The sequence below is a fragment of the Siphateles boraxobius genome, unplaced genomic scaffold, assembly GCF_051911475.1.
Source record: "Siphateles boraxobius isolate OS27281-9 unplaced genomic scaffold, OSU_SipBor_1 25, whole genome shotgun sequence".
NCBI classification, from domain to species: domain Eukaryota; kingdom Metazoa; phylum Chordata; class Actinopteri; order Cypriniformes; family Leuciscidae; genus Siphateles; species Siphateles boraxobius.
This window is the reverse complement of record NW_027508866.1, coordinates 10,426,372-10,451,993: the sequence shown is the minus strand read 5'-3', so window position 1 is coordinate 10,451,993 and position 25,622 is coordinate 10,426,372. Positions and strand designations below refer to the sequence as shown.

The following is a 25,622-nucleotide window of genomic DNA, read 5'->3' as shown; positions in this document are numbered from 1 at the left end:
AATAAAACAAACACAAAGCAAAAACAAACAAAATTCGCTATTACAACGAAAGCCAAAGACAACTACAAGCATCGTCTACGGTAGCTAAAAATTAGTGCAGTGTCTATTATTAAACTATATTAGAGAGGAGTAGCACTCTTTTGGATTAGCCAGCAAGACGCTACACACTGCAGTAAGGTCAAGTATTGACATAAAATGCATTTTTTTCATTCAAGTATCGCCATACTGCTCTGATAACGAAACTCATTTATAGCTGTGTATGTCAGAGAAGAGCGCAGAGGGGCGTCACAATATAAAAAGGTTCGACTGACTTTCCATCGGGTGATTCAGTCAGAAACACTTGTAGGCAAGGTCTAAAATTAACTCTATGCAACAACTGCCAACGGTTAATAAAAATTGCTAGGCAGAAATATTAATTACTCATAACAAACTTTAGTTTCCATTATAAAAAAATTATGGGGGAAAATTATAAATATAAATGTACTATTATTATTTTTTAGAATATACACAACCTTTCAAAAGTTTGGGGTCAGGAAGATATTTATAAAGAAATTAATACTTTGAATATTTTTTCAGCAAAGTTGCATTGAATTGATCAAAGGATTTCTTTCAAATAAATTATGTTCTTTTTAACTTTCGATTGATCAAAGAATCGAGTAAAAAAGTATCATGTTTCTTGGGCAGCAAATCAGCATATAAGAATAATTTCTGAGGGATCATGTGAGACCGAAGATTGGCATAATGATGCAGAAAATTCAGCTTTGCTTCACGGGAATAAATTACATTTTAAAATATATTGAAATACAAAATCTATTTTATTTTAAATTTGAGTAATATTTCACAATATTACTGTTTTTACTGTATTTTTGATCAAATAAATGCAGCCTTGCTGAGCATATGATACCTCTTTCAAAACCGACCACACACTTTTGAACGGTAGCGTATTTATTTATATATATATATATATATATATATATATATATATATATATGTATATATATATATATATATATATATATGTATATATATGTATATATATATATATGTATATATATATATATATATATATATATATATATATATATATATATATATATATATATATATATATATGACACACACACATATATAAATATTCAATGCTGACAAATGCTAATTTTGGACCCTGCTTGTCGGTATGCCTGCAACCGCAGCGCGTCTTGTGCAAACACCTGGCTTCCCACATAGCGCTGCTGTTTGTGAGAGATTCAGGTGGTTTATCTCTGACTAACTCTCAGCTATAGAGGCACCAGACACATTGAGGGTCATTGCTTGAAAGAAAGAGGCATCTAGGCATTGACTGTGCATTATGAAGGTGAAGGTGGTGCTTCTGTGCAGAGAAAAAATCTGAACAGGTTTGTGAGGTATGAGGCTGAGGTTGAGCAGTCTGAAAACACTCATTCTCTCTCTCTTCATAAGATTCAGAGCAGTAAAGGGGGCAGGAAGCCACAAAACGTTCCTCTGATCGAGAGAAGATGTACGCCGCTGTGTGAAAAAGACGTTTGTGCAATGAAGCTAACCAGGAACAGAAACGAGAAAAATAGAGAAAGACAAAAGAGGGAGCACTTGCTTCAAATGCACTTTTTGTAGGCAAAACTTGACCTTAATAGTAGCCATTTCTTGCAGATTGTAAAAATCAGATAACTGGTCCAAAGCCAACAGAGGAAACAGGCTTAGGGACCAGAATTGGCTTCCCCCGGGCCCTGAGGGGGTGAGAGGGAGGGAGGGTGGGGTTGGGTTTAAGGTGAAGGCTTCTGGGATAAAACATCTTCATCCGTCTCAAAGCTTCCCTCATCCCTTTCCAGTCTCTCTCGCTCTCGTTCGCTCTAAACCCTCGGCATCAGGGGCCGAGAGTCAAGAATAAGGCCCCAGCATGTCTGTACATAAGCCCAGTCCGGACTAAACCCGTCCCGAGCCAGGCTGAGGCCTCACTGGTCCGCGCAGGAAATCAGCACAGGAGCCATGTCCTTCACTTGACCTTCAGTGGGGATGCTCACAGCACGCTGGGCTCTGGAACAAAGACGCAGGCTTTATTATCAACACACACACACACACACACACACACACACACACACACACACACACACACACACACACACACACACACACACACACACACACACACACACACACACACACACACACACACACACACACACACACACACACACATCATCACGCCCATGAGTTTGCAGGGTGTCCCATCTACCTGTGCACATTTTCCATGGCTGCAACCTCAGCGAGAGCAGCTAAGCTGAAGAAGGCCGGGAGGCCACCGGACGTATCTGGCGCGTCCACTTCCGCTGATCTGGGGTCATTGTAGCAGACCCCGCTATTGCATAATGTCTCTTGAGTAAATGGCTTTTCATCCTGATTCTTGGTCTGATCCTTAAATTTGTCTTCTGCTGCAACAGAGAAAAATAAAATAATTTTAGACTTTTATACAAATATGCTCCCCCTCCCCCAATCTTATTTTGTTGCCAGGACAGCATAGACTAACAATTCAAGTATGTTTTCAGTGGTGAACACTCACTTGATATTGAGAATCCAGTCATAGAAATGACATAAACAAGCTATTTTATTCAACATGAGGAAGTTTCACCATGTTGAGATGATGTGGGTAGATTAATGTGGATCATTTTATCTTAGTAACCTTCTATTGTCTGACACTTTTGGTTGTGGTATGCATAGGTGAAATAGATCTTCAAATAGTGCATTTCTGCAAATAGTGGCAACTATATATATATATATATATATATATATATATATATATATATATATATATATATATATATATATATATACACAAATACAACAACAATAATAAGTGACTATAAAGACATTTACCGTAAAACTTTAAATAATAGCGGAGTCCCAAATAGACGCCCGTCTCTTTTACACGCCTGGTGTGGCGACAGGTTTGGGTAAATAAAGGCCGGTCTCAAATAGAGGCCGGGTCTGTTTTTTAGTTTCGGGTCGTATTTAATTTTCTAAAACCCGTCAGATCGTCCGCTTTTTGGCGGCCGCCAAAGCAAATTTGTGTCCCGCCAAAGCCTTTTTTGATCGGTGAATGATGTAGAATAGAATGACTGCTGCGTTTGACAGGGCACAAACGAGCAGAGAGAGAGAACGCCCCGGCGGCGCGCGCGCACTCTCACGTCTTCAAACAACACGAGCGCTGTCTTGCTTTCTCGCCCTCGCGCATATTAATCAAAATCAATTGACACGATAGTAAAAGGTCGGAAGACCGCAGTTTCACGTGGAGCATTTGGAGATTTTTAGAGATTAGAGACTCTAGGAACATCATCTCAATGAACAACATCTCAACACTAAATTATAAAGGCCTGTCTCATATAGACGCCTGTCTCAAATACAAGCCGGTGCAGTTTCGACGATTTGGGAAAATAAAAGCCCGGGCTATTATTTGAAGTTTTAAGGTATGTTACAAAATATTTCTATTTCAAATAAATGCTTTTGAACTTTCTATTCTTCAAAGAACCCTGAAAAAATGCAGCACAATAATACAACAATACTAATAATAAATGCTTCTTGAGCACCAAATAAGTATATTAAAATCGTTAAGAATCATGTGAGACTGAAGAAAGGAGTAAATGCCATCACAGGAATAATTTACATAAAAAAGAAAATGCATAATTTACATCATGAAATATGTTATTTTATAATATAACAATATTACTGTATTTTTTATCAAATAAATGCAGCCTCAATGAGCAAAAAAATAAAAACAGAACAACAAAAAACGTTTAAGCAGTAGTGTACAAGAAATTTTTTCGAAGAAAATAGGTGCAGGGTGTTTCTTGAAGAATCATAAATAAGACAGTAGCAGGAAACTGTGGTTCGGCTCACCCTCTGCAGGTGACACTCGACCATCGGCCGTGCGCACCAAGTGTGTGATTTTACTCTTCCTGGCCTTCCTTTTCTGACTGCCCACAGGCGTGTCCAGAACCTTCTGGGGTTCAGGAGAGGGAGACACACACGGACTGCCCGACTTCACTGGACTTGATTCTGTAACCATGGGGTCAGGTGTGGCGATGTCTAAAAGAACACATGAAATATGTCAAGACTGAGACCTGGAAGTCCTAATGCAGACATCCTGACAATAATTGGTGCTTTAGGATACTATATTTCATTTAGCTTGTGCCACTTGTACTACACCACAGCAGGCTACATCAAACTATTTACGTAACTGTTACACGTGTGCCCCTTTAAGATAACTAGAGTATACTGTGACCTAGATATGACAGCGTTCCCTGCTATGCAGCAGGAAATACTGACACACTGGGCAAAACCACGGACAAACAACAACTAAAACCACGCAGGCAGAGTTTCCAACACTCGTGCACACACTCTTGCTGTCTGAACAGAAAATGAAGCTGATTTCAGAACAGTTTCTAATGGCTGTCACCTTTGTCTGCGGCACTGGATTTCTCCTTCCTGTGTTTGTACTTGTTCACTATCTTGTGGAATAAGGTCTTTTTCTGAGATGAAGATGAACCTAATTTCAAAAGCAATAAAACAGAAAACAAAATACAAAAAAAAAAAAAAACAACACAGCATGCTATGTTAGGTGGAAGTCATGTCATTCTGAACATGAGATGACTACTTCCTAATAAAGTAAGCAAATGAGGAAATGAGTGTGGTGGGCCAGGAGGATTAGTTAGTTTCCATGCATGAAGTGCACTCACCCTTGCAAGGTTTGGGTGGTTCAGGAGGGCTGGATGTACTGGGTTTTTTCTTCTTGATGACAGCCACACTCTTTTTGTCAAATGTCAGGGGGCTGTACTGCGGTAAGCTGTTGAACTTTTTCTCGAACTCCTCCTCAAGTTTTCCTAGTCTGTGAGTTTCATACACAGTAAAATATTAGCAATCTGTGTGCAAAATCTGCTCATCTGGATTCAAAGTCTTCTAGACAAGCTGACTTCAATCTTGCACAATTAAACACGATGGAATGATCTTAAACACTTTTACTTCAGGGTTCCTGCACACTTTTTAAAGTCAAATTTAAGGCTTTTTAAGACCTTTTTAAGACTTGAAGAAATCAAAATTAAGACCGTACATTAGGGGTGTGCAATATTGACAAAAATATATCTCGATATTTTAAACGTTTTGTTGATAATAATTAGATGATATTTTACTGATTGTGTTTTTGTGCTGGTGCAATGGCTGGTTTAGGCCTGTTGTTGACAGCAGACTCACGAAGATATTCATATTTTTCATATTCTATGCAGTGGTCAGTTCACAGCAGTGACAGAAATGATTAATTAACGTGCAATATTTACCACCTTAAATTGATTTCCAGGGGCATTTTCACCTATATATGGACATTTTTTCTAAACTTATTTAGAGTTCTGCATCACCTTTTATGTCAAATACTAACATTCAAATTAAATTATACAGTAATTATACTTATTTATGCAATAATACTTAATTACACAATAATTATACAATACCACCGTTACCAGTCAAATTAAATCATTCAATCAAAATCCATCTTTGCAGTTCAGAGGTGACACAGAAGCAGCATCAGAAGAGGCATTAATATTTACACTCCATTTACAATTGCATAAATAAAGCTATGAGATAGTTTTAAAAAAAATCCATATTCAATATTTAAATATGAAATGATTTCTAATTTTAACGTTTTAATTAAAGGGTACTTTAAATATGAAACTAAAACCGCCAATAGGCGGCAGCAAGTCACTGTCTTAATACCGTATGTGAGTTACTTCAATTTGAAAGGGAGTTACAAATTCGAGAGAGTCATTCATTCATTCAACCGATTTGTTCAAACGGCTGATTCATTCGGGAAAGAAACAAGTGATTGTTCATTGAATCGTTAAAATGACTCGTTTAAAACGTTGATTTCAGTCAAGAAATCATCGGTGTCTGTTGCATTAGACTCTGCTACGATTTCATTTTGAAATTCTCGTCAGCGAAATAAAGGAAAAACATATAATATTGTCAATATGGTGTCTAAAAAGTAACTCACAATGTTAATTTATTTTTAATTTAACTATTGTATAACAAAATATCACACTTGTGCACGGGAAAACGGCACTCTTACTGATGTGATATTCTAATATAAGAACATAATATAAATATAAGACAAAAACTAATTTGGGGACATAGGCCTACCTATAACTGCACTGACACATCACGCAGTGAAAGCACGAGAGACAAATGCGATGTCAGCTCACAGTGCCTCGTACATCGTTAAAACAATGATTACAATATCATAGTAGACAATACACATCGCACACCCCTACGCACAAAGAATGAACTTACTACTGAACTGACATTTGCCAACTTTCTTCTTCTCTCCTCTCTCGCGTGCAGGAGACAGACGCTATTCTGCCGGCAGCGAATGTGATGCGAATTGTCACGTGAACAAGCAAATCCACAAAGATAGAATAATAAAAAATAAACTACGCTAATTAGATAGTTTTAATTTGGAAAACATTTAGATATGTCTAAGTCGAAGTGTCATCTAAAATTTAAGACCTTTCATAAGTAAAAATAAGACTTTATAAGACTTTTTATGGCCTTAAATTTTAAAAATCTAATTTAAGACTTTTTAAGGATCCGGGGGAACCCTGTACTTTGACAAACTGTGATACTCTGAATACTATGATCATGGGATGGCAAATATGATTATGAGTGAAATGTACAAAATTCCTTAGACTATTTAGTTACCAAGCTATTCTAATCCACAGAAAAATGACAGCTTTTGAGATGTTTCAAATATTTTTAGATAATTAACCTGATTGAAAAAAAAAGTCCAATGCAGTTCATCATCAAATGTACTGATTCAACCAATATCATTGATAATCAATCTATAGTCAATGGTGAACAAGGCTGCAACTAATCAATAAAATTACTAAAAAAATAAATGAAAATACAAATAGTTTTTTTTGCCAGATTTACTAACAGCGTGCACCAATGCAAACCCTCTTATGGCATTAAAAAAGTACTGCCAGGATTCAGTTAAGACATACAGTGAGAAATTAGAGGTGAAATGGTGTGGACAGTTATTTTTGCAACTGACTTTATTGCATATGCATTTGTAGGAAGTTTCCCATTCATACGCAACATTTATGAAAAGAGAGTATATAAATAAATCAAGCAACGTGATTCACTAAGGTTTAAGGAAGTCATTTGACTGGAATTTGTGCCATTATTTAACGCCGACAAAAGCATGTCTTAACCCATTTCCATTAATCTGGAAAAAAAAATCCATAATAAAAATAGTTGTTAGTTGCAGCCCCAATCAAATAACTCCTCTGCAGGAGAATAATCACTATTTCCAAGCAGATTCAGTGCTGTGATGGGAGAAATTACAGCTCACCCCGGGGCAGTTTCCTCTTTAGATTTGGACTTCTTGAGCTTTTTTGGGTTGCTGGTAGCAGCTTGAGAAAATCCCCAGCTTTCATCATTCCAGCCGCCCTCATGATCAGACACACTGCCTCGCATGGAACCTCTTTTCCCTAGAAAACAGACCATTTTTCATTCACTGTCAAATCAAATGTTTTTAGTTTAAATATGAATCATGAGATAATGGCCAACTGAATCATATTAAGTGAAAATTCTAAATGATATTCAGTATGAGATAAATTGAACACATTTCAAAGTCATTGAAATGGTACTTCAGCCTCGGAAAGCACAAATTAAACAATTTTATTTTTAGTGTTGTCATTTCTGCAGAATAGCATGTGGGCGATAAATATGTTTTTAAGGAAGTATGTTTTTTCCATGCTACTATTTGCTCCATATGATCAGCCGGAACTAGTGGGAAATTAGTTTTAAATCCAGTCAACATGACAAAATCAACTAACAGGAAAATAACCTGTGGGAGGAGTGTGTGGGCACCTTACCTCTGTCTACATTTGCTCTCAGTGATGTTAGCATCCCTTCAGACACCAGAGTCTTATAAAGAGCTCCTTTACAGCTTCGCTCAGACTTCCTGGACCCACAATTCTCTGGCTTAACCTCCAGGTATTTATCTTCCTGTGTGGTTTGAGGTGGTTTGGTGTCTGTGTCTTTCTCCTCCAGTTCTGTTGGCTGCAGAGGAGAGCAGTGTGGTTCCATGTCCTCCACGCCACTAGGGGGCTCCACCTCCAAGTCTGGTTCATTCTCACACTCAGCTTTAGGGGTCAAAGGAGCTTCCTCAGTTTTCATCTCTACATCCTGTGGCTTATTAGTCTCTTCGTCCCCTTCTACCTCTTCTTCTGTGGCGTCGTCTTTTAACTTGAGCTGTTTTTTCGGTTTAGACTTTTTCTTTTTCACAGATGGAGATTGGTTCGTAGAGGGGCTGCTTTCACTTTCTGAGGGACGAGCTTTCTTCTTGGGTGTCTCTTCTGAGCCCCAAGAACCTTTTGCGACCGCTTCAATGGTGAACATTACGCTGTCCAGGTCCGACTCAGACGACTGGCGCTTCTTCGCCTTTTTGGGCGATGGAGGATTATCGTCAGACTCTTTATTTTCTTTCTTCTTTTTCTTCTTCTTCTGCGTCTTACAAGGGCTGATGTCAGATGGGATGGCGTCAGTAGGGGAGGATGAGGTGGAGCCGGAGGTAGAGGATGAAGATGTGGTGAGAGGAAGTTCTGGAGCGTCCCGCTGCTCTTCGTGGTCTGGGATGGCTGTGCTGAGTGAGCTGTGCTGAGCACAGAGAGAGGAGGAACCACCAGAGGGCTGGGAGGATCGAGCTTCTATCTTCTCAGCCTCAGAGGCCAAACACATCTATATAAACAAAGAAGGACATAATGTTATGGAGCTTTGCAATAAAAATGACCTCTGGCATGGACATTCATGTCTTACAGGCTATGAAATATCATGCAACATATCAGCTGCCTGAAATCCGTTCCTCATTTTACTCATAATGTGACAAGTGAAACTTAGCTTATTAAATTGGGAAAAAATGTAGGGCATAATGTGATCTATTAGTAATTTCTGAATGATGAAAAGTAGCTTCTAAATGATCACAAATTAAATTCCTATACAGTATTTTAAACATGCGTTAAAAAAAGATAAATTATTTTCATAAGATATAAAACTCATTTTCAGAAAATACATCTTATTGTTTTATACTTGCTGAAATGGTATAATTTGTACCTGCTTTATAATAATAATAAAATTATAATAAAAAATAACTTTAATCATGGTACTGAAAGATAATAAGATATTTAAACTCCTTTTCATCAAATAGTTTTTAATACAAGTTTTCAACTGGTGTATTGTTTACTTTAAAATAGTAAAATAATAATTAAATAATATTTTAAAATAATATAGATTTAAACTCTAAATATAATTTCAATTTAGAAATTAAAATCAATTAAAATATATTTTTATAAATAACTATACATTTATTAAAGGAGAATTAAGCAATCTGTTATTTTATTTTCTAAAGTCAAGTTGTTTCAAGTTATTTTAGAACATTTTGATAAAATGGATGGTTGCCAGGGTGTTGATATGCAGTTGCTAGGGTGCTTACGGTTAGGGGGTAAGCCTAATTAATATCTTATGGAAAATTTGTTTTAAACATTAAAACTCATTTTCAGCAGACACTTCTACAAGTGTACAACTTCTACAAGTGTTCAATTGGCAGAATGTTTAAAAATCTTAAAATCTTATTAAAATAAATTATTTGTAAATTAAATAAATCAAACATTTGCATATATTTTAAATAATTAGAAAAACAAATATTAGTATTCAAAAATGAATATGATATTATTTTTATTTACATTATATTGAGGTATAAATGTTATTAAATCTTTTTTTTCTTTTTCTAAAGCCAAGTTGTTTCTTTGTACATTTTGATTTTTACATTTTTAGAAAATGTGTACTGATGAATCATTCAAAGTAGGAACATGTATTAATGGTCCCATATTGTCAAAACTGAAATTTCCTGGGTTTTTCATGATAACAAAGGTCTAGGGGTTATGTAACTACCATATAAGTTTCAAAACAGTCAATCCACAGACATGCGCAATGCACACAGCCTGCATGAAGTAGCTGTGCCATTTCACAAGCAGTTTGACTTCCGTAAAAATGTGATGTCACTCAGAACTACTCAGTCACCATCTTCAGTCACCAGCCCGAACACTGCCCACCGTCCCTCACTCCTTTTGCCCAACCCCAGACCACATCAATGCTGAGCAACAACAACACGAAAACATGTTGAGAAAACGCTGTTCAGTCGATGGATGTCAGGAGACTACATCATTGCACATCATTGCACATTGCATGAGACCATTGGCTGATGTTTATTTATTCTGAAATACCACAGCAATTTAGTTCGACCTTAACCGTCTGTTCTGCACATTTCACAAGTGACTGCTTCGTCAATCAGGCACACTTCAATGTTTTTCAAAGAAGCTACTCATCAAAGATGCTGCAGTCCCTACATTGTTGGGTCCGTCCTCAAATTCCCAAACCTTAAATAATCTTCACACATTTTATCTTACATTATGGAGCCATACCGTGTTGGTGTCTGTTGTTTTTATTGAGTTAAAGATGGTGAAATAGAGTTCACTCAATCTCTGTGTCTTTTGTTTTCCCAACAGAAACTAACGTTTAGTGTAACTTACTTGCATGGATAACATAATTTAAAAAGTCTGAATTTGTTTACAGACAGTTTAAATTAGCGTTAACGTTAAATATGCGTGCAGCATTGATGTAATGTAATTATAATACTCTTACAATAACGCCTAAGTAAAAAAAAACAAAAAACAACAACATTAATTAGCCTATCATTCTGAAACATCCGCGTTTGAGAAGGTGGTTGTTTGTCTCCTGTCGTCGCCGATTCGGGGTCTGAGTCCGGCTCCAACATATAAGACCGGATAACATTTCCCTCAGCAATGTCCATCATTACAGGTGTTTTATTTACGTTACTTGTGAACATCACCAAGCCACAGCAGGCTACAGCATATATGACCCTAGTAACCTGTGGTTGGCCTGGCCGTGTGTCACTCAGAAGAGAGGCTCATGAATATTAATTAGACAGGCCAAAATCGACCTGTTCTTAGCAGAGCTCCTGAGAAAGGAGCTGTAAAAATATATTGAGATGGTTTTTGGTACTTATACCACAACTATATATTCTTAAGGACATCAACACCTAAAATAAAACTCCAAAAAGGTGTACAATATGGGACCTTTAAGTAAATAGGGTTAATTTTACTTTCAAGTCGACAATGTAAACACCCACCAGGTGGCAGCATACGCATCAAAATTGTCCAAGGATTTATTACATAACATTGCCTGCCACAGTCCATGCCAACCGGTCAACACCAGACACTGCCTCACTGAGCTTTAATTCTGCACTATAACATCAAATACTGTATGTATCATAAGATTCATCCCCCGTCTTATATCTGTGTAACCCGGGGCAGTGATTGTGGGTTGGTGATGTACCTCAGCGAGCTGGAAAAGAGCCGACTGGCCGCACTGCCTCCCCTCAGATGCTGACGGAGACCTACTGGAGGAGATCTGCTACAGAGACAAACCAAACATGCATATTAAAACCAGTAACAAGCGCAATATTCACCCACAGAGAGGAATATACATAGACATATTGAGTTTGTTTAGGGAAAAATGTATACTGCTCATTTATTAAGGAGGATTCTGGGTAAAATCAAAATGCTAGGGGTGTAACAGCAAACAGACGTCATGGTTTGGTATATAGGCTACCTTAGTTGTGGGGTCACGGTTTGATATGAATTTCGTATAACAGGAAAAAGCAACAAATCCCCAAAGCTAGGTTTCTTTTCTTTTATTTTTAAACAGACAGTAGTGCAAATTACGCTTTGTTCCACCTAGCGACATTTAGGGCCTGTCCCAATACCTCCCCTCACCCTAGATTTCTGCCCTAACCCTTGTTTTTGCGCGTTCTCGTGTAGGGGTAGGGTGACCCAATACTCCAAAGAGCAAGGGGGGGTGCTATTCTCCCCTTAAAATCAACCCTCAAAACATAGTGCGGTCCGATGCAGGCTTAAAACGAAGTAGAAGATAAAATTACCCAGCATACCTTGCGGACTCAGCAAGCCAAATCATAGATATAAACAAGATGGCGGACACCGCTGGAAAGGAACAATTGAATTGTAAGTATATTTTCGCAAATAAGCACGTTAAAATTAGAAACTGCTTGTGACGTAGTGAGGTTTGCTGCGCGTGACGTAGTGAGGTTTGCCGCGCTAATTTGCATATAGTGTCCCATTTCATAGGGAAAGATCTTCAACTCCACTTCCCTCGTTGAGGGGACTTTACTTTCGAGGGCACTCAAAACCAAGTGGAAGTTTTAAGGGGGGAGAAATGGGACAGGGCCTTAGCCCCCCCTGAGGTAGTTGGTACAGGTGGTCCTTTAGTCTATTAAGCAGTAAACAAAATGCACTCTTGTACACATATTTTTTTTGTAGGGCTGATAAAAAACAAAATGTATCTGGACACAATCAGCTACAAAACTGAAAAGCATCTCTTGTGTTCTAAAAGTACAAAATAAATAGACTAATGAAAAATAAAACTTTCTTTTTTCTTTGACCGTGAGAGTTCATTAACATGCGGTGACAATGGCGGATGCACAAATTTCAATATTACACTCAGGAAATCAGGAAAACACGGAAGGATTATTAGGAACACCTGTTAAATTTCTCATTAATGCAATTATCTAATCAACCAATCACATGGCAGTTGCTTCAATGCATTAGGGGGTGTGGTCCTGGTCAAGGCAATCTCCTGAACTCCAAACTGAATATCAGAATGGGTAAGAAAAGCTATTTAAGCAATTTTGAGCGTGGCATGGTTGTTGGTGCCAGACGGGCCGGTCTGAGTATTTCACAATCTGCTCAGTTACTGTGATTTTCACGCACAACAATTTCTAGGGTTCACAAAGAATGCTGTGAAAAGGGAAAAACATCCAGTATGCGGCAGCCCTGTGGGCGAAAATGCCTTGTTGATGCTAGAGGTCAGAGGAGAATGGGCCGACTGATTCAAGCTGATAGAAGAGCAACTTTGACTGAAATAACCACTCGTTAAAACCAAGGTATGCAGCAAAGCATTTGTGAAGCCACAACACGCACAACCTTGAGGCGGATGGGCTACAACAGCAGAAGACCCCACCGGGTACCACTCATCTCCACTACAAATAGGAAAAAGAGGCTACACTTTGCAAGAGCTCACCAAAATTGGACAGTTGAAGATTGGAAAAAGGTTGCCTGGTCTGATGAGTCTCGATTTCTGTTGAGACATTCAGATGGTAGAGTCAGAATTTGGCGTAAACAGAATGAGAACATGGATCCATCATGCCTTGTTACCACTGTGCAGGCTGGTGGTAGTGGTGTAATGGTGTGGGGGATGTTTTCTTGGGACACTTTAAGCCCCTTAATGCCAATTGGGCATCGTTTAAATGCCACGTCCTACCTGAGCGTTGTTTCTGACCATGTCCATCCCTTTATGGCCACCATATACCCATCCTCTGATGGCTACTTCCAGCAGGATAATGCACCATGTCACAAAGCTCGAATCATTTCAAATTGGTTTCTTGAACATGACAATGAGTTCCCTGTACTAAAATGGCCCCCACAGCCACCAGATCTCAACCCAATAGAGCATCTTTGGGATGTGGTGGAACGGGAGCTTTGTGCCCCGGATATGCATCCCACAAATCTCCATCAACTGCAAGATGCTATCCTATCATTATGGGCCAACATTTCTAAAGAATGCTTTCAGCACCTTGTTGAATCAATGCCACGTAGAATTAAGGCAGTTCTGAAGGCAAAAGGGGGTCAAACACAGTATTAGTATGGTGTTCCTAATAATCCTTTAGGAGAGTGTATATATATATATATATATATATATATATATATATATATATAATATACATATTTCGTTGCCATAGCTAACAAATTTGTGAATATTTTGAATAAAGCAGATCATCATTCATTCAGCGCTGTTGTGGCTGCGGTGTGTCACGTGACAAGCAATGACGCGTCACCATGGAAACCATAAAGTGACAAGGTCTAAATAACGGTCGCATTGAAAAACTCACGCTGGGGAGTCAGCCAGAATTTTTTTAATGTATCTGTAAAATTAACAATGAGTGGACCAAAGAAAAGAAAAGTGGACAGTGAGTGCCGAGTTTTTAATAAGGAGTGGACAGCTAAATATTTGTTCACCGAAGTCCGATCAAAGGCCGCATGTCTTACTTGCCAAGAAACCATTGCAGTTTTCAAAGAATACAATATCAGCCGCCACTTTTCCACCAAGCATGCTAACTATGTTAGCAACCAGTCAGAACAAGAAAGGAAGGCTACTGCTCAGAGGTTAGCAGCCAATTTACAGGCTCAGCAAAATATTTTTCTTCAACAAGCTACTATTCAGGAGTCAAGTACCAAGGCAAGTTATTTGCTAGCATACAAATTAGCAAAGGCCAGCAAGCTTTTCTTCGAAGGGGAGTTTTTGAAAGAATGTATGGAAGAGACTGCGAGTCTCTTGTGTCCAGAGCACAAAAACAATTTGAACAAATTAGTTTCTCACACAGAACAGTGACCTGCCGTATACAACTAATTGATGAAGATTTGACCAGCGACTTGAACAAAAAAGCAGAGTCATTTAAGTTCTATTCGTTAGCACTGGACAAAAGTAACGACATAAAAGACATCGCACAGCCCCTTATTTTTATCAGAGGGATTGATGATAATTTTGAGATCACGGAGGAGTTTTTGGCCATGGAGTCCATAAAGGGGACAATACGAGGAGTGGACTTGTATGACAGCTTGACTGGTGTCATCGAGAGGCTGAAGTTACCATGGTGTAAACTTGTGAATGTCACCACAGATGGATCGCCAAATTTAACAGGAAAAAACGTTGGGTTGCTGAAAAGAATCCAGGATAAGGTGAAAGAGGAAAACCCTGAGTTGGATATAATTTTCCTGCACTGCATAATCCATCAGGAAGTCCTGTGCAAGTCTGTATTGCAGCTTGTTCATGTAGTGAAGGTAGTCGTAAAGGTCCTAAACTTCATTCGAGCAAGAGGACTTAACCATCGTCAGTTCATTCAATTCCTTGAAGAAACTGATGCTGATCACCAGGACTTACTGTACCACTCTAATGTCCGTTGGTTAAGTTTTGGGGAGAGCATGTCAGCGAGTGTGGGAGCTAAAAGGGGAGATAAGCTCATTTTCGCTTAGAGTTAATGGGGAAGGCTGACGATTTTCCTGAGCTGAGCGAAACAGACTGGCTTTGTGATTTTGCGTTTGCTGTGGACATATTGGCAAATATGAATGTGCTAAACGAGAAGCTACAAGGGAAAGATCAATTTGTGCATGACATGCATACAAATGTGAAAGCCTTCAAAACCAAATTGACTTTATTCTCAAGGCAAATTTCAAACAACACATTCGCTCATTTCCCCACACTAGCGACTCTGAAAGAGGCCTCTCAACATGCGAAGAAATACAGCAAATCACTGGATGTCCTGCACAGAGATTTTTGCTGTTGATTCTCTGATTTTGAAAAAATTGAGAAGTCACTTGCTGGTGTCATGTCCCGTCACTAGACTCTGAAACTGCAATTGGAATTGATAGATCTGCAGTGTGACTGCATCCTAAAGGAGAGGTTCGACTCCATGAACGTGGATAAGTTTTATGCTTTACTCAATGAAACCAAGTTTCCAAACATCCAACAGTTGGCACAGTGTTGTTTGGCTCTACTTGCGTGTGTGAGGAGACATTCAGCGTGATGAACATCAACAAAGCACGCCACAGATCCCAGTCAACTGATGATCACCTGAGATCGGTCCTGAGAATTTCCACAACTAAACTGACACCAAACTTCGATGCGCTGGCAAAAAAGGGTGATCAACAACACTGTTCTCACTGAAATTGAATAAGGTAGGTAGGTTGGCTAATCTTTACTTTTTAGGTATTGAGTTTCATATGCAATTTATAACTAATATCCCTGCAAACCCAGAACGTTGGCACGATTGAATAATTGACATTTCAGCACTCTTGAACAGAAGTTACTCTTGTTGCACGTTAATGTTTTTTCCTTTTTTGCAAACTCACAAAGAAAATTTTTTTTTATAAACGCTTGCACACCTGTTTAATTTTTCCTTTGATTTGTCTGCTATTTAGTTTCTTTGCTCCTCTGGATTTATGTCTCCTGGACTGATTCCGGTTACCGACCTTTATCGCCCGGCTTTCGACTACGCTCCCTTGTCTGCATTTAATGAACAAAACTGGGTTCTTTACAATGTTCTGATCTGCCTTTGCTTTTTATGTTTTATTTATCATACTTAAAATAAGTTTCTATATTCGTTTATTTCATTTCCCCCCCCCGTTTTTTTCCCACAAATGTATAACTTTTGGAAGTGCAATTTGATTACCATATGCAGTTTTAATAAAGTTGAATTAACGTAACCTTCTGTAATTTTTACTCTAAGTGTACACTTGCAAGTGTTTTGTTTCTAATTTACTGTTAGGCCCATTACATAATAATAAGGATAAAACATATTTAAAAAGTATATAATTATATAACATCTGACTAATTAAAAATTAACCTCAAAACATAACATGCTAAATGGGGGATATCTATAGGATAAAAAATGAATTATTAGAACGTCATCTCTCAGTTGTTGGATGTCGCGCAGACGTTGCCACAACGTTAATCTGCTACTGGGCCGGACCTCTGTCAAATTTTAAAACCCAGTGTGGCCCTCAAGCCAAAAAGTTTGCCCACCCCTATTCAAGGGTATTGTGGTCAGATGCTTACTGGCCAAAGATTTGAGAAGTCAAAAGATCCCTATCTCTATGATACTCTGAATAAGGGTCTCATCAAGTCATATAAGAACCAGACTCATGGAATTTTTCAAATCTGTCAGAAGAAATATTCATTAAAAAACTTAAATTAAAGTTCACTGGCCAATAGCAGTGGTATTTTACTATTATGCATATGCTATTATAGTTGTATTTATATTTTGAATTTGGGTTAGCTTTTAGTTTCATTTCATTTTCATATTATTTTTTTTATTTGCATTTTAATTTTTAGTAATTTTGCTGCTTTATTTTTACTATAATAATACTTTATTTTTTATATTTCTGTATAGCCTTACATTTATTTTATTTTTCTATTTTTTAGCAATTCAACTTATCAGTTAATTGCCAAGTCAACATTTACGATCTCCATTTAAGTATTTTAAGCTTTCCATCTAAAACGTATTACTTTTTATTTTATTTCAGCTTTATTTTAATTACTACAACACTTCCTGTATAGCCTTACATTTATTTTATTTTTCTATTTTTTAGCAATTCAACTTATCAGTTAATTGCCAAGTCAACATTTACGATCTCCATTTAAGTATTTTAAGCTTTCCATCTAAAACGTATTACTTTTTATTTTATTTCAGCTTTATTTTAATTACTACAACACTTCCTAATACAACCACCCTCATGTGTCACATGCTGTCACGTTTTGTGCCGCCGTTTAAGTGCAAACTTCTCAAATTCTTCAAACCAAACAAAATCAGCTGACTCTGATCAGCTCTTTCCAGTTAACGATGATGATGATGATCAGTGCTGAAAACAATAGCCACAACTGGAAATTCAGGAGTATCAAAATGGCTGTCTGGATGAAGGGAAGTTGGTCATTCTGGCAGGTAATACACCAGCAAAGCAGAAGTGAGACATTTTTGGCACTCTATGAGTTACTGAGGGTTTTTGCTGTGGTCATTGACTGCAGAATATTTGCTTAGTAATTGAAATCAAACAAACAACTAAAGACAGTTGTGGGGTAAAAAGGCAGAAGGTTTTTAGCTTAGATTTCTGGTAAAATAAAGTATTTGATAACAAAACTAAATTATTAAAAAATATTTTACATATGATTTATAAAATATTCACATGAGTTTGAAGGACATTTTTATTATTGTTTAGATCTTTTTTTAACATACTTTAATTAAATGTTCTGTATAAATTCAGCAAATAAATGACTTTTTACTTTTGTTGCCAAATAAATTGCAGTCAATGTGAACACCCCCAAAATGCATTTAAAGGTACAATATGTAAGATTTTTGTATCAAAATATCCTAAAACCACTTGCACAGTGTAATATATTTCTTTCAATTGTGTGCTTACATTATCCTAAATGTTTCCAAGAATTTCTAAATTCAGAGAAATTCACAATTTTAAATAGTGCCCGTCCCTTGTAACTTGTCGCCTGTCAATGACGTAATATCTGCGCTATCCCTGGTTTCCGCTCGTACTGCCATAGTAACCATGGCGACAGATGTGGACAACTGCGTGATGTTTATCGGCACGCTCACGCTGTTGTTGTTTCGTTCAAACATTATGGCCCATGGCAAGCAGACTTTGGGACAAAAGGAAAAATAAAATGAGGATCAATATCGACGTGGCGTTTTCGAGATGCCGAGAGAATGCCAATGATTCTACTTATTCACTGCATCATCAACTGCTATTGTAAGAGGTTAGCGACCCATAGCAGCGAAAAAAAATTACTTATTGTAGCTTTAAGAATAAGGTCGGCCACATGACATTCAGGGTGGAACGGACAGCGGGGGGTTGGAAATGGAGTTTCTAGGAGAGAGTTTATTATAATTACCTCAGCCAGCTGAAACAGGGGTGATTTAACACAACTCTTGGGCAGGTCTGGTGAGCTTGGCTGGGATGGTCCAGAGGCCTAAGAAGGACATTAAAGCAAGCCAAATGAGTGCTGGGATATCATATTAACCTCACAAGACAACCAAAACCTTCCACATTACTTTAGCACTTGATAAACTTAAGGTGTCCAAAACTATACTTGACTGTCCCTCACCTCTACGTGTGTGAGAGAGCTTGTGTCCTCAGCGTTCTTATTTCCTCTTGCAGGCTGCACTGGACTGGAAGAAATCTAATGAGAAAAAGTAAAGAGTGTCAACAAAATGCATTCAGATCATTAAGCAAGTCATTTAGACGTACGAGACCAACCATCCATATCTGAGACATCTCACAGCTAAGGAGGTTTCTAAGGGTCTGTTGTTAAGAACTGACAAGTCTTCAGGTGGTCTCACCTCAGCCAGCTGGAAAAGGGCTGATTTCCCAGTGTGCTTAGCAACATCTGAGCATCCAATCTCGGAAGAGCTGGAGGACATCTAAAATGAAAGCATAGAGAAGGAAAAAACATGAAATCAGTAAAGCAGAACAAAGCCATAAATGTAAACAAACCTGAATCAACATCCCGTTTGAAATTACCACTGACATTTACAACTCAACACCTCCCTCTGGTGTTGGAGCCACAGCTTGATGGAAAAGCCATAGGTAGATTCAATAAAATAAAAAATACCCATCAATTACATTGTCTAAACAGGAAGTGACAATGTGACAGCTTGAGGTGTCTACACTGGAAACTTACTGCATGTCACCTCAGAAACTACTGTAGACATCAGCACAGTAAAACAGGTAAATAATTATGTATACTTTGGATTCAATCCAATTTAAAAATAAGTATTTTAAATAAAGATTATTATAATTATAGTGTTTTTCAATTATATTTAATATATAACATATTTTTATATCATATATTTAAAATATATTAAATAATACATTGTACATTAAATAAATATATTAAATAATATAATATATTTGCTACATATGGTTACATAATGTACAAAAATGTATACATTTGTAGGCCTAGAAACATGAACTGGCCTTGATATAATGGTTAAAAGTTATTTAAATTGTGAATTTAATGAATTCAAGTCAGAATTTTCATTCAGTTTCATTCAATTCATTTTATGTAATTTATTCCTGAATTTTAAGCAGTCATTACTCCAGAAAGACAGCAAAAAACTATTTATTTAAAAAATTTATAAATGGTTTTACTTTAACTTTTAACGTGTCTTTGCTGAATAAAATTATTAAAATAGTTACATATATATTAAACATATACATATGTCACAGTTGTGTTCTGTTTAGTTTGGTTTCATTGGACTTGTGTGCCTGTCTTCATGTCAGGGTCATCATCATTATCAGTTCATCTGTATCACCTGTGTTTAGTTAACCATCATCATCATCTGTTACACCTGTTTTCTGTCAATCAATGTTCATCTGTGTTTGTATTTAGTTCCCTTCTGTTCAGTCAACCTCACACATATATATATATATATTAGGGTTGCGACGGTGAGGATATTTTCCCGCCGGTTAATCGACGTGTGACAACACCGGTAATACCGGTATCACCGGCGAAACTTTTAAATCGCTAATTTAAAGGCAAACGTAAAATGTGCGCGTTTGCACGGGCATGCATAATTGGTGGTCGTGCGGAGCAACACTGTTTTGTTATTGAAACAGCAGTGTGCACTTCACTTTTAAATTAGCGTCAATTCATCCTTCGCATGGAGTTTGATGCGTCCTGACAAATCAAAATCCACCATATTTTGTCCGACTAAGCAGTCATGAGAGTTAGTAGATTAACGTCGGTGGATTTGAACTTGGTTTAAACTGAGGCAATCTCTCACGTCACGACACATTAGAGCCACAAAACGGTAGGCCTATTTATTGTTTCATTTTCTTTGACTGACCAAATTTGAAAGTTGAGACTTTGTTTCATATTAAATATTACCTGCTCGGTCCTGTCTGTCAGCGCATTGTCAGTGTCCTTGTAGGCTACGCGAGTTGCACGTATAAAATGAAGTTAACGAACAAACATGATCCATCAGGAAACGCCATAGATCGCTGAATTTCACTGCACTTCATGAAGAGTTTTTCTTTTGCGTGAAGAAGCCGCTCGCCGGAGATGTGTTAAAAGATAGCGGAGTGCATTCATGATTATTAGGCTACCGGTATAATAATCATCATCCTGGATCCGTGTCTGAGTGAGTAATTTACTCCCTTACCTTTGTTCTTTGATTAATATTAGTGACACTTTAAGACCAGCCGCTGCTGACAGAGACTCGATCTGACACGCGTCCCATTTTCTCACAAATCTCTACGTTAATTTAAGACTTTATTTAAATCATTTAAGACTGCTCTTATGAGGACACTCGACAAAACTGACATTTTGGCATAATGTGTGTGTTTTATGGTTTGTTCAAGCCCAAAAGAGAACTTGATACTGACGCGCGTCTTTTCTGTGGGTCGCGCGCGCGTGTGTGTGTGTAATAGGCAGGACTTATAGCGTGGTCTCTCTAGTCTTGTCGCGCTTAAAAGCATTCACATTAATAAGAGTGTGATTATACAACGCTAGTCAACAGGTGACATAAAAATTGCGTTAATTTTTTTTGTTTGTTTTTTCACCGCGGTGTCGCGGTGGGCAAGTGATGAAACCGGTCTGGCGACTGAACACCATGTAACACCGGTAACACCGACTACCGTAGCAAGCCTAATATATATATATATAAATATATATATATATATACACTGTATAAATATACTAACTGCCGTGAATTGGGCACTAAAAATATCACATGCTGTTTTTATGTAAGTCAAAACATATTTTAATTAATAGACATCAATTCGCAGTAGGGCTGTGTATCATTTGCTTTTCAGCTATTTTGATTCCAATTCTGATTCTGCTTAACGATTCTGATTCTTCTCGATTCCCAGTTTCAATTCCAATATGGTATAAAAAAAAATCAAACATTTAGATATCAAACATATTTATACTTTGTCTTTTTGCTAAGCTTTGTTGCAAAGCTTTGTTGCAGCTGAATACCATTAACAAAAATTAGCAGCTAATAACTAATATAACTTAACTAATATAAATTTTAAGCATTAAAGACAAGAATAAAGTCAGTAATGCAATTAGAACAAATAAGCAAATAAAAAAATACAACTTAAATTTCAGAAATTGAAATCAAATGTAAAATAACACTGCATTGTTTTCTTTTATAAATAAAATATAGATTAATCCTTATTAAAGTTACAAATGTTATTCAGTCAAGATTAGAGTGATTTTATTTTTATTTTGTTCTTTGATTAACAGTAATGACACAGAGGACAGCAGATTTATTAGTTTGCTGTCACTTTAAGAGCTAATGCACAGATCCAATATACTGTTACAAATGCTTTTTCTTTCTCAACTGTTTGCGTTTACTGAGGACATAACCGTCTGTTTACGAGGCTAATTTGACACGATTTTTGTGTATATTTGTCCGTTCAAGTACAAGAAGATGCGAAAGAGAAAAAAATTCATTATTCATGCACCATATAGAGGCGGCCTTCTGCGCGCTCTCTGGATGTGCCCAGCACAGAAAACAGTGCACTCGTGCCAACTTGAGATCTCTCGCGTCTTCTTGTGTTTTAATGGTTTAAAACCACATCAAAATGCGCATAGAGGAACCGACAAGCGAAATCAAAATTTTAAGTATCCGATTTCAATCGATTATTTTGATCTATTTCACAGACATGGCAATTACTTCATGATCTTAGGCAAACTGGGAAAATAAAGTAGTAGGTGTTGCTTTCAACCCGTGTGTGTGGTTGTGTTTGACAACAGAGAGACTGAAAAGACAATTCCTGGTCAAAAATTTCAGACAGACAACAGTAGGGCTGTAGCGATACACTAATCTCACGATACGATACACGATATTCAGCTCACGATATGATATATATCACGATATTCAGCCAACGATACGATTTGATATAATTCGATACACTTACATCATTTTCTGAAAGATTTAAAGGGGACAGAGTGATTTTGGTGACATCTTGTGAGTGGTTCCATTTACTTGGATTGAATTATTTGAACTGAAAACTAAAAACTTGATTTACACAATATATGTCTCTGACTGGACAAGTTTAAGCTATTCATTTAAGAGCTGTGAGTGCCTTTTGTTGTTCGATTCACATTAATGGCTCCATCGTCAGCAGGTTTATTAGACGCTGCCCCTTTTGCAGATCTAATAGGTGACTGATGCACCATCATTTTCTCCTAACTATTTAAGTCCATTTAAGACATAAACTGTTTAAATGAATAAACTGTGTTTCAGTGAATCTCAGAGCTGGTCATTTTTATATTATTATGTATATTTGATAGTTTAGATGCGCACATGAAGCCCAAAGTTGCGCACATGAAGCCCAAAGTTAAGTAGCCTATACTTTTCTTGTCTCGTTGCAGTCCATTTCGGAGCGCGCGTTGCCTTGTGAACAGCGTCCCTTGCACGGAGTTTTGTGCTTTTAATCGCTCTTTTAATGATTAAACACATCCGCAATTTAGCAACAGTAGAGACTGCATTTCATCGTGCTGATTCTGACGGTGCGTTTGGGTTTTAGGAAGAAATGACAGCACATCGCTGTGAAGGGAAGGAATTTGCTCTAGACATAATGCAGTTAGTTTGGTTTCATCTCAAATATCTTCTTTTTTATAATCTCTGAAAGCCGAAATCTAAAATAAAATTAGAATATTATCCCAGATCTAAAGTGTAACCACGTTTGAATGTTTAGTTCTGTCCTCATTGTCACTCATTAAGCAGGGCTGTTGTGTTGATCTCCGCGTGAGAGATCGCTCTCTCTCTCTCTTCTGGACTACGAATAGCAAAATTGCATCACAGACAAATGGTTTAATATTATTATATATAGAACTGGCTGGCGAGATAAACATGTTTAAGATTACGTCTTTATATCAATAATAAATAGTAGCCTACGTTTATTTTCTATTTTCTCCAGTACCGACAGCAGAACCGAAAACGTCCGAGCTTAAAAAGCGGGGGTAAACACGGGGGATTTGAATGGGACTTATGTATCGATACTCGCGGCTTAAAAATCTATACTTTCTTAGGAAAAAATATATAGATTTATATCGCAGAATCGATAAAATTGCTCAGCCTTAGACAACAGGTAGAAATGATTCAGCCCTGTCCCTTAAAAAGGACTAAACATTTGATGTATTTGTCTGCAAAACATAGAGGCGCTGCCTTTTGTTTTGTATTAACCTCCCGTGGCCCTGTTCAGTGACAAATGCACTGCACCGAAGGCAATTAGGATCACTTAGTGGCAGCAAAATGGAATTTACAGAGGATTAACAGGGGTGAGAGTCTGAGGAACCCACAGGAACACACACAAACAGCTCGCATCCCTGAATCCCATACACACACATTAGCCTGACGTCTCGAACGCTTCATACAGCTCTACAATTTATGAAGTCTATACACCTCCTAATGGCACACAAACCCAGTTTGGGGCCCAAAACAGTCATCCCAGTCCGTTTAGTCACAGGCCGCTTCGGCTGCTGTATCCGCGGAGATGGGCCTGTCACAATCTATTTACGTGAGCACTGATCATGTGCTCATTATATCAGAGGTCTGCCGTGAGTAAGGAATGATGCAGATTTGTCTCAATCACATCAAGATATGAGGACATAGATCTAGACTAATAACTGTTATTCTCATCTAGAGCCATCTTTGTGTTCCTGGTTTTAAAACCTCATTTAACTCGACTGTGGTTACACTGTGCTCCTACTACTAATCTGTATATGAACATGTGCAATTACACTGTAATCTTTTCTAAATGTTATTATTGTGGTGTATTTGTGTTTTTCAGATGCTGTTCTGATCTGCAAACAAACTCAAATGTGGTACTTTATGCTGAGAGGTTATTTTCATATGTATTAAAATGATGTTGCTGTACCTCTCTGGCGGTCAGCGCGTGCTCCCCGGCTAACAGCAGCATGCTCAGGCCCCCCATCTTATTCGGATCTATAAACACAGCATTAAAAAGACAGTAAGAAAAGTCCGACAATACAGTTAAACCAAGTGACATGAAATGAAGTGAAGGAATATGTTACACTACTGTTCAAAAATTAGGGGTTTCATAAGAATTTTTGTTTTGTTTTGCAAGAAATTAACACTTTTATTTAGCGAAGATGCATTAAATTGACCAGAGATTTATTATGTTACAAAAGATTTCTATTTCAAATAAATGCTGTTCTTTTAAACCTGCTATTCATCAAAAGAATCCTGAAAAAATAATCACGGTTTCCAAAAAAAAAAAAAAAAATTAAGTAGCTCAGCTGTTTTAAACATTGATAATAATAAGAAATGTTTCTTGAACACCAAATCAGCAAATTAGAATGATTTCTGAAGGATCATGTGATACTCTGGACTGGAGTAATTATGCTGAAAATTCAGCTTTGCCATCAAAGGACTAAGTTACTTTTCAAAAATACATTCAAATAGAAAATTGTAACTTTAAATTGTAATAATAAAGACTTATTTTAATTACAGATTTAAAAATCTTACCAACCCCAAACTTTTGAACATTATTGCATGCGTGTACATATTCAAGTGCTTGTATTGTTCCTACCAGCCATGGCGAAGTTGAGCTGGGGTGTGCTGTCAGTTTTGGCCTGTTTTTTGGCAACTGAAGGATCCTTATTAGGGTTGGAGGGAAGAGACCAAACTTTCTTGCGGGAGTTACTCACAGAGTGGGAAGGACTTTTTACCGGCTTGTTGGTGGCAGGACACCATTTATAACCAGGGTTAGCTTTCATGAACGCATCCTTGTACTGTGTCAGAAAGAACATAATAATTATCAAATAATAGATTTAAACGTGTTAATTTAAAATTAACATCAGCTTTTGTGATT

General features: G+C 37.4%; 1 protein-coding gene and 1 pseudogene across 4 annotated transcripts in view; one reads left to right on the top strand and one right to left on the bottom strand.

The window, feature by feature from the left end:
* Positions 1-1,119: 1,119 nt before the first annotated feature.
* The window catches only part of bbx (BBX high mobility group box domain containing), a 43,286-nt gene continuing 18,783 nt past the window's right edge, over positions 1,120-25,622 (bottom strand). For 2 of the 4 annotated variants that reach the window (XM_077242436.1, XM_077242435.1), the window contains exons 5-17: positions 25,341-25,542; positions 24,666-24,733; positions 19,112-19,192; positions 18,877-18,951; positions 18,664-18,741; positions 11,470-11,547; positions 7,932-8,796; positions 7,406-7,544; positions 4,746-4,894; positions 4,466-4,555; positions 3,907-4,095; positions 2,249-2,444; positions 1,120-2,049 (exon numbers count right to left, since the gene is read on the bottom strand). In XM_077242436.1, coding sequence (XP_077098551.1) covers positions 1,968-2,049; positions 2,249-2,444; positions 3,907-4,095; positions 4,466-4,555; positions 4,746-4,894; positions 7,406-7,544; positions 7,932-8,796; positions 11,470-11,547; positions 18,664-18,741; positions 18,877-18,951; positions 19,112-19,192; positions 24,666-24,733; positions 25,341-25,542 — 2,292 coding nt within the window. In that variant the 3' untranslated portion in view covers positions 1,120-1,967. The remainder of the gene's footprint in view (positions 2,050-2,248; positions 2,445-3,906; positions 4,096-4,465; positions 4,556-4,745; positions 4,895-7,405; positions 7,545-7,931; positions 8,797-11,469; positions 11,548-18,663; positions 18,742-18,876; positions 18,952-19,111; positions 19,193-24,665; positions 24,734-25,340; positions 25,543-25,622) is intronic. The other 2 variants (XM_077242437.1, XM_077242438.1) reach the window with 2 other exon arrangements.
* On the top strand, positions 14,517-15,550 carry LOC143750674 (general transcription factor II-I repeat domain-containing protein 2-like; annotated as a pseudogene).